Source organism: Engraulis encrasicolus, chromosome 2, assembly GCF_034702125.1.
Source record: "Engraulis encrasicolus isolate BLACKSEA-1 chromosome 2, IST_EnEncr_1.0, whole genome shotgun sequence".
Classification (NCBI taxonomy): domain Eukaryota; kingdom Metazoa; phylum Chordata; class Actinopteri; order Clupeiformes; family Engraulidae; genus Engraulis; species Engraulis encrasicolus.
In genome coordinates, this window is record NC_085858.1 from 29,931,017 (window position 1) to 29,941,016 (window position 10,000).

General features: G+C 43.6%; 1 protein-coding gene across 1 annotated transcript in view; it reads right to left on the minus strand.

Annotated features, from left to right (window-relative positions):
* The window catches only part of col14a1a (collagen, type XIV, alpha 1a), a gene marked incomplete at its 5' end in the record, with an annotated part of 165,078 nt that overhangs the window by 115,759 nt on the left and 39,319 nt on the right, over positions 1–10,000 (minus strand). Inside the window, 4 exons of the mRNA XM_063217544.1 lie at positions 409–535; positions 5,052–5,191; positions 6,754–6,883; positions 8,476–8,618. Coding sequence (XP_063073614.1) covers positions 409–535; positions 5,052–5,191; positions 6,754–6,883; positions 8,476–8,618 — 540 coding nt within the window. The remainder of the gene's footprint in view (positions 1–408; positions 536–5,051; positions 5,192–6,753; positions 6,884–8,475; positions 8,619–10,000) is intronic.

Here is a 10,000-nt window from a genome sequence, read left to right on the forward strand (position 1 = left end):
ATGGGTCCCGAGTGGCAATAAATGCCTGGCCTGAGGCTGAGGCCAGAGCTACAATTGATGCTAACCCCTTAGCACAGAGGCTATACAACCTTACTGTTACCAAAATTGTAATGGCTATGTCTTAACCCATTGATGCTGGATGTTGTGTTGCGCAATATTGGCCCTGGTGCCTGAAGCTGCATGACGCAACATTCAGACTCATGAAGTTTAAGACAATTTTATAAAAAATTGTGGTATGTTAGAACTGAATGAACACATTCCAATGCAAGATGAGAGTCTTAGCTTTTAAATGCAACTCATGGTATGTTTTTCTTTTTATGTGCTTCAGAGGCTGAGATATTTTTTTTTATATAGGCTGAGGCTACCTTTTCTTAGAAAGTTGAATACAGACAGCAGTCTCAGGCTTACATGTGGTGAAGCTGCCACTGAGGGCCTCTGACTGGCCCTCATCATAGATGGCGAAGACGGCCACCGTGTACTCGGTCATGGAGGCCAGGTCCTTCAGCAGCAGGGACGTCACAGGGCCCGCTTCCACCTGCACGGAGGACAGCGCACAATATTAGCCAGACTTGTGTAAAGTAGAAGTACTCTTAAAGGGACACTGTGTAGGAAATGGTCAAAAAAGGTACTGCAACTATGCTGCTCATTGAAACTTAGCTGCACTGTAACAAATAGCTGTTTATTTACGGCAATTCTGCAACAGCATTCTACTGTTTTTCGAAAAAACAGACAACTACTGTGAAAATATTACTTTGAGTCACATATTGAGCATAAACAGTAAGTACTGCACAATAGCAGTATTCGCCGTTGTGGAAAAAACTAGAGATGCACCGGATCCTGATTTTTAGGATCCTGCCGGATACCAGATCCACTGAATAAGATCCTGCCGGATCCGGAACCGGATACCGGATCCTACAAAAGGGTTAAAACTAGTGGTGGGCCGTTATCGGCGTTAACGTGTTGCGATAATGTGAGACTCTTATCGCGCGACAAAGAAAATATCGCACGTTAATCTATTCTCAAAATATAGGTTTGGAATTTGGGTATGCACGTCACCATAGCGTTTAATTGACAGACGCTTTTAGACTGCGCTCCAGTCGCTTCTCCTTTCCACCTGTTGTTTCAGCAGACCTACTAAATATGAAGTGTTTGCATGCTGAAAACATTAATCCCTCTGCCGTGGTAGTTGTTTGAGTGCTTTTTCATAAGTGGTAGACTAAAGAGATGTTATTGTTTGAGGTGAAGCATAGAGAGACATTATTGTGTGTGAGTAGCTACCAGCCCGACATAGCCTACATTTCCTCACGCATTGCATAGAATACATAAACAACTTCCAGAAATCTTGCCTGTGCTATAATTGCAAAACATTCCGTGTGATAGTCCTATGCATTTTGAAGATTGTCAAACTGAAACTGTCAATATCTACTCTCGCTGAATGTTTGTGTTGCAATCGCGCACATTTGCGATTCAGTGAGATATTCTCATGTCCGACGGTAATAAACCTCGCGGTTGTCGCGCTTGACTTTTTTTTTTGGCAAACTGAATTCATGTCGAGTTGTAACTCATCTGGCATTCTAACTCTGAGAACAACTGTCAAATCGCCGTGTGCCAGTGCTGTAGGTTCTAGATAGGCATATCCAGTAGCCTGGCTCTGAGTGAATATGCGCAGAGCTCCTCCCTCTCTTAAAGGAGCCGCTGCTCCTTTTAACAGTCAGTGGCAGATTTTCTCTCTCTCTCTCTCTCTCCTCTCTCTCTCTCTCTCTCTCTCTCTCTCTCTCTCTCTCTCTCTCTCTCTCTCTCTCTCTCTGCCCATTAGAAATGCTGAATTGTTGAGGTAATATTGTTTAAATAGCCTAAATGATAGATTTATCTGTGTTTGCCTCTACAACTTATAGCGCTGTTCATTTAGAAATTTCAGTATCTTATAACTGTAAATGCTTCCTAACATATTGGACACACTTTACACATATTGCAGTGATTGTTTTCATCACCAAGTATCAACATGACCATTTTTTGAAGATGAGATGCATTTTGGAAAAAAATCTGTCTTAAGAAACCCCAAGGTTTTTTTTCGGCATTATTTCGCTCGCGTGCCTATTCTGAATGAGCCATTTTGATATAGATTAATCTAGATTAATCTAGATTAATTTCATAATTACAGTGAGATTAATCTAGATTAAAAAAATTAATCTATGCCCACCCCTAGTTGAAACACATAGCCTACTCGCACACGTGGGCCCTTTTTATTACGTTGGCTCAAACTATTTTTTAGACTCATTGGCTTATTGCCACACTGCCTGCAATAGCCGCTTCCAAAGGGATTTCACTCCATGCAGTGATAGGGGTTGTGAAAGACTGAAAAGCCTAGGCTAGACATGCACCAGACCCTGATTTTTAGGTAACATGCCGGATACCGGATACACTGCTTAAGATCCTGCCGGACCCGGACCCTGTGAAAAACTCTATTATCCTGACGGATCCGGAACCGGAACCGGATCCGGTGCATCTCTAGAAAATAACAAGTTCTTTTAGGCAGCACCATTGAAACCCATTCATCCTCCACTTGTCCGTGATCACCATCAAACTTCAATACCACCTGAAGAACTGAAGTCATTCTGACTGGTTAAAGATTATCTGATACTATCAAGCATGATGAAACAATTTCTAAGGAAACTACAATACTTAAAAAGTGCTTGATGCAGCAAAGTGTGAGTAGCACATGCATTTTGATAGTGATGAAAGTGTGAATGGCTGAAACATTTTAAGAACTTGTAACACTCTTGCAACAAGCAGCCCCATCTAAACCAATCTGCTAATCAGTGCCTGGCCTCACCTGAGTAGGGCTGTTATGCCATTATTCAATTACGGGCGTCACCTGCCAAGGGCCTGATGACTCTGGTCACATGGTACTCTTGCACCTGTATATAAATCTGGACTATCAACACTTCAGTTGCTTGCCTGCTTGCTGGCTGGCCTGCATGGCACAGCATAGCACTTGTTTGCCTACAAGCTTGCCTACAAGCTTGCTTACATGCTTGCACACTTTCCTCTTTGTGAAAGCTTGCTGTATGTGGCATCATTTGTGGCATTGTTGTATATAATGTGCCTGCTGCAAATTAGGCATTGCTTTGAGAGCTAGCTTGTAGTGCTGCTTGTTTGCTGTGCTACTTGGTGTAAAAAAATGTTTTAAAGACTGACCAATGCTATATTCATCATTGGCTCATCAAGAGATACAGTAAAAAGCCCACCTTGCACACTATCATTGTAACATAGCACTGTGTACTCTGAAATTTTATTCATGCCCACACTTTCAAAGGACCACCGCAAACCATTTTCTCAATACAGCATAGCGCCATAGTATCATGCTCAAGGCACTCCAGTCATGGTGAACGATGGGAGGGTGGGGTGGTAACATGGCCAGGGTACCACAGTTATGGAGAATGATGGGTGGGGTGGGAAGTTGCCATGGCCATATTCATGAATACAACTATGACCCAGTATTTGCCTGTCATCACACAGTACTATTCAACTTTTTAACTGAAATGTACTGTTATTTTTCTGTAGAGTACTGTTATTTAACAGTTCAATTGCTGCTGAAAAAATGTTATATACTGTGATTCATTAAACAGCAATGAGCTGTATTTGATTTTTGGTGTGAAATAACAGTAGAATTACAGGTAAATATAATTGCCAGTAACTGCCGTTATTTTGCAGGGAAATTTTCTTAGAGTGTGCCTATTGCCAAATTGTATATTTACATTAAAGTTTATGAAGTAATAAACACATATTTTCTAGTATGGTCCAAGTACAGTCATTTTTGCAGCTATAAATGGCTATTTTTGGAAATTCAAAATGGCAGACCATGGAGAAGATCCCCCTTTTCATGTATGAAAGTGCAATTTTCCCAGTCACAATGAATACTTAGAATTTGATGGTGGTGGTAAGTATTCATGAAAAAGGTAACATTTGTGAATGGGCAGCATGAATTCTGGAAATAAACAACTAAAATTCTCACACAGTGTCCCTTTAAAAAGTAGTAACAGTAGTGGTATAATATTACATGGTACTTTGTAACTTTGTAATAACATACCACAAGTATTGTAATTACATCTGCAAGAGTACTACGTCTACTTTACACAACTCTGATAGTAGCCGATATTAGCCTGTAGCAACATAATGATCAGTGGTGNAGTCTACTTTTTTATGGTGGGTATACTGTATATTTGAGCATTTTTTGAAGTGGGTATACTGTATAAATTTGTGCTATTCAAAACAATGGATGAATCAATTTTAAGTGGGTATACTGAAGCCCCTATAATTTAGAAGTGGGTATACTCCGTACACCCGCGTTCTACGTAGACTACACCACTGATAATGATAATAATACACAGGGCAGGGCGCAGGGTTATGATACACAGGGCAACGTTTTGTTCTGTGCTGCCGTGGAACAATGTGATTACTATGCCAATATTCTGATGAAAAAAGTGGTCTGCTGCTGATCCAAGTTGTCTTCTGTAAATCCCCATGCCCCATGTATCATTCCCTTCACTCACAAGTAAGCCGTGTGGACAGGTAATGGGTGCACTAATTGTACTGTTGTCCTTTTGCACTGAATGTGTGTTGGACCTTAACGTGTTGTGAATGCTGAATGCTATTCCGTACAACCAGGTGAGATCAGTTTCTCCCTGCAAGAGACTGATATAGAAACGGAACTTGACCTGACCTAACCGGAGTCGACATAACACACTGTCAGACAAGCAGACCGGCTAATTAGTAAAATCCTGTGTGATAAATACTTTGCGCCCAGGGCAGAAGGAACACATTAGCACACCAGGCTTTTAAGTTTGGCAGAGCGGAGCTCTCTAACTACCCTCACCACCGCACTGCTTTCCAGCAAATTCCAAAAAGTTCAAACGGTTTTGGAGAGCTACACAGACATGCTCTGTTTCACTCACAGGTCTGCCATGGACCTTAATGTAGCGCTTGTTTAAAAAACGGTGGTAATGACAGGCCCTAAACACGCTCACCACCACCAAGAAATCGATTCTCACCTCGTTAGTTTGGATTCCACCGGTGACGACGTATCCCACGCGGTAGCCATTAGCGTCGTCGGCCGCCGCGTCCCAGCTGAGCTTGGCAGCGTTGTGCTGCACATCAAACACGCGCAGATTGCGAGGCGAGGCTAAGGGCACTGTAGGCACACACACACACACGCGCGCACGCACGAACGCACGCACGCACGTACGCACACACACACACACACACACACACACACACACACAGACGTGCGCGCACACACACAAACACACACACATGCCCGCGCATGTACACACACACACACACACACACACACACACACACACACACACACACACACACACACACACACACACACACACACACACACACACACACACAGATTGTGAGGCTAAGGATAAGGGCAAGGATAAGGGCACTGTGGGCGAATAATAGGTATCAGATCACGCACAATGCACACACACCCACACACACACGCACACACTGACATACACTTAGACATGCACACACATATACAGATACACACACACACGCACACAGATTGTGAGGCGAGGATAAGGGCGCTGTGGGCGAATAATAAGAATCAGATGATTCATGCTGGTGCCATGCAGACAACCACAGTCAGTCACACAGCTACAGACCCACGGATAAGTACTCTTCCAGCTCCGCTTCACAGCTCACACACACACATATGCACACACACACACACACACACACACACACACACACACACACGTACGCGCACTTACACACACACTACACACACCTGCGACCAGTACAGCAGCACAGCAAGAAATATTTGGCATTAAAAAAAAAAACATCTAGCAGAGACGACTCAGCAGAGATAAACTTTCAGAACTGAGTCTGCTGTGGGCCCTGTGAGTAATGGGCAGCGTTGATGGACACATCAGCTTATCTGAGACCTAGGAGCAGCAGAAACCGACACGTGAGCTTATCCGAGACAAGCAGCAGGAGACAGACGCTCCTGAAAACCAGGAGCTAAAGGCCATGTAGTTCAGTTACATTTCCAAAAGTCTTCTCAAATTATATTTTATGATTTTCTCTTTCAAGAAGGTAGAGAATGCGCGATCATCAGTGGTAGAGGTGCTGGACAAAATAAAGTAACTGAAGTAAATGATAGCAAGTTGTGTCATGGCTCTGCCATGTCATGTTTGTAACAATGTGCGCTGCATTGTCCCTGTTAAATAAACTACAAATAACTAAATAAAAAGTCTGCAACACTGTTAATGCTCCCAGTGATTTATTTGCACCACTTTTCGGACCTTCGTCCTTTTTCAAGTGCAACTTGCACGTGAAAAAGGACGAGGGTCCGAAACGTGCAAATAAATCACTGGGAGCATTAACAGTGTTGCGGGCTTCTATCATTTACTTCAATGATTTTCTCTTTCCCCACTCGCATCCTGTCTCTCTCGGTTGTCCTATCAGAAAATAAAGGCACAAAAAGCCCCCAAAAAGAAAAAAAGAAAAGTGGGCCCTGCCGTGGTCTAATGGTAGGGCACTGGGTTACTACGACGGCGACCCGGGTGCAATTCCGGCCCGGGTCATTTGACGATTCTCCCCCATGTCTCTCTCCTACTCGCTTCCTGTCACCATCTCCAACTGTCCTACCAAATAAAGGCAGAAAAAGCCCTACAAATATTTCAATAAAAAGAAAGAAAAGTGTAGGTCTTAGTTGAAACGGTGAGGCTTACGTACGTGTGGTGTCCTGGGTGGTGACCGGGTCGCTGGCCTCATCTCCATACAGGGCGTATAGTGTCACTGTGTACTCTGTGTCTGGGCTCAGCGCTGTCAACTGAACATCCGTCACCGACTCCGGTAGCCTTAACTAAAATCGCACATCAAAGCATTCACACACGCACGCACGCATGCACACACACACACACACACACAAATGCAAAGACATATGTCACGAATGAGACAAAGCTTACCTTGAAAAAAAACCCATACTATTTACTGCATAAAAACCTCTGCACTAGGCTTACATGGTCTGATAAACAGAGACGAATTGATTGAATTCTAAATACAACAGAGAACATTCTGAGCAAAGGGCTTTACCCTTCAGAGTAACCTTTAAGGCAGTTGGCTGTGGAGCCATGAGGGGGGCAGACAGACTAGACTGGACAGCAGAGAGTGACTGGTAATGTCAGCAGCCTGGCCCAGGAGAGGCAGGAGAGAAGGTCTAGCACACACGAGAGCACCGTGTGTGCAAGAGAAAGAGAGAGAGAGACAGAGAGAGAGAGAGAGAGAGAGAGAAGGAGAGAGAGGATAGAGAGAGACAGAGAAATAGAAAGAGAAAGGTCTGGCACACATGAGAGCCCTTTGTGTGCATGACAAACAGAGACAGAGAGAGAGAGAGAGAGAGAGAGAGAGAGAGAGAGAGAGAGAGAGAGAGAGAGAGAGAGAGAGAGAGAGAGAGAGAGAGAGAGAGAGAGAGAGCGAGAGAGGGAGAGAGAAAGAAAGAGAGAAGGTCTGACACACATGAGAGCCCCGTGTGTGCTGACCTGTGTAGCGGTGGAAAGATGAGAGTAGCATGCTGAGCATCATAAGAGGCTGCCTGCCTGTCTGCCTGTCTGCCTGCCTGCCTGCCTGCCTGCCTGCCTGCCTGCCTGCCTGCCCTGCCTGCCTGCCTGCCTGCCTGCCTGCCTGCCTGCCTGCCTGCCTGCCTGCCTGCCTGCCTGCCTGCCTGCCTGCCTGCCTGCCTGCCTGCCTGCCTGCCTGCCTGCCTGCCTGGCTTGGTAGACATACAGTATTGCATGCCTTCATTAGAGATGGAGCTCCTTTTCAGTATGTTATGCATTTGATTATAGTGACAACAGAAGCCTTTCTCTTTACAGTTCAATTTAATGAAATTCAATTCAGTTCAATTCCATTATATTCTACTAGTGTAGTGTAGTCTATGGCAAAGCAAAATCATAGATTAGGGGTGCAGTCATTAGTATGTTAACGACGTTCTTAATGCTTTACATATTTTATACTGTACATGCATTATAAGTCCAACATTGAATTCATGAAAAGAAGCACAAATCTGGGCAGTGGGCACCATTCTAGTGTGTTGCATACAGCAACTCACACACATTATGCACAGACACAGACAAACACACACACACAGGCACGCACACACACACACACATGCAAGCCTGCACAGATTGCACACACATACACGCATGCAAGCAAGCACACACATGGATGTGCATGCTCACGCACACACACGTGCACACGCACACAGACAAACACACACACTATGTGAAATTCATGAACATTCAGTTGTTAACAGGAGGGGAGAATGAGTTTGTGTGTGCGTGTGTGTGTGTGTGTGTGTGTGTGTGTGTGTGTGTGTGTGTGTGTGTGTGTGTGTGTGTGTGTGTGTGTGTGTGTGTGTGTGTGTGTGTGTGTGTGTGTGTGTGTGTGTGTGTGTACCTCGGTCTCGTCCACATCCTCGAGTGTGAGTGGCGTGTAGAGCACCATGTAGCCTGAGGCTCCCTCCACACTACTCCAGCGCACACGCATGCTGCTGTGGCCCACATCGTACAGCTGCACCTGGGACACCGCCGGCAGACCCACTGCAAAACACACACACACACGTATGCACGCACACACACACACACACACACACACACACACACACACACACACACACACACACACACACACACACACACACACACACACACACACACACACACACACACACACTCACACACACACACACACACATGCACACACGCACACACAGGTGTCAACAATAGATAAAAGACACACAATGCAAAGAAAAAATAACACACACACACACACACGCACACACGCACACACACACACACACACACACACACACACACACACACACACAGTTGTTAACATTAGATAATACTGTAGACACACAATAAGGCATAGACAAAATAACACATAGACACACACAGACGCACACACACGCACACACACGCACACACACACATAAACAGGTGTTACCAATAGATAAAAGACACACAATAATGGGTAACACTTTACTTTACGGATCGCTAATAAGGTGTTAATTTCATACTAATTTCTCAGTAATTTCAGTCTAATTGTATGGTAATAACTGCTTGTTATTAGTAATAACAGCAAAATAACCATATGGTTTCCAGTGCAATTACACTATAATTTCTCATTAATAACAGCAAAAATAACCATACAGTTTCCAGTGCAATTATGCTGTAGTTTCTAGTTAATAGTAGGCTAATGGAAACAGCTACTGTGTCATCATAGTAGTTAGGTGGTAGGTATGCCAGTAACTAAACGGTATCAGCCGAAGTAGTTTCATACTAATTAGACTACATCAGGGCCGTAATGTGCAATATTTCCTCTTCCTATGTTATTGCATAGAAACGACCACCCAAGCATCCTTGTATTATTTCTGCTTAATTACCTTGTAAACAATTGAGTAGTTATATGGAACTAAGATAGAATCAGGGCCGTAAAATGCATTATCACCTATTCCACTCAATTTTATGGAAATTACATATTTTCATGGTCTTAAAATGTCTTATTTCTTATTTCCACTCAATAACTTAGTTATTATCATTTTTAATACAATATAGACTAGCCTACTATGAAGTGATTCAAGTACACAGACAAACACATTGTGTGCAAAACTTTATTTATTTTTCCAATCAGTTATGAGATTCATGTTCACTGATGTGAGGTTGTCAATCTGCCACCATCCAGAGGAAGTCCTGTGAACACAAACAAACAGAGAAATCAACTGCAAGACCGGTTTCACCACGTTTATTTTTTTATGTTATCAATTCACCATCGCTAAATTTGCTTCTGAAATGCAGTACCATGTTAACCCTCAAGCGACCGACCTGTTTTTGCGACTAATCTGACCGAACGGGGTCATTTATGACCCCAAGGAGTTTATATAGAAATACCGTTATATAAATTATTTTGGGGGGTTCATTCA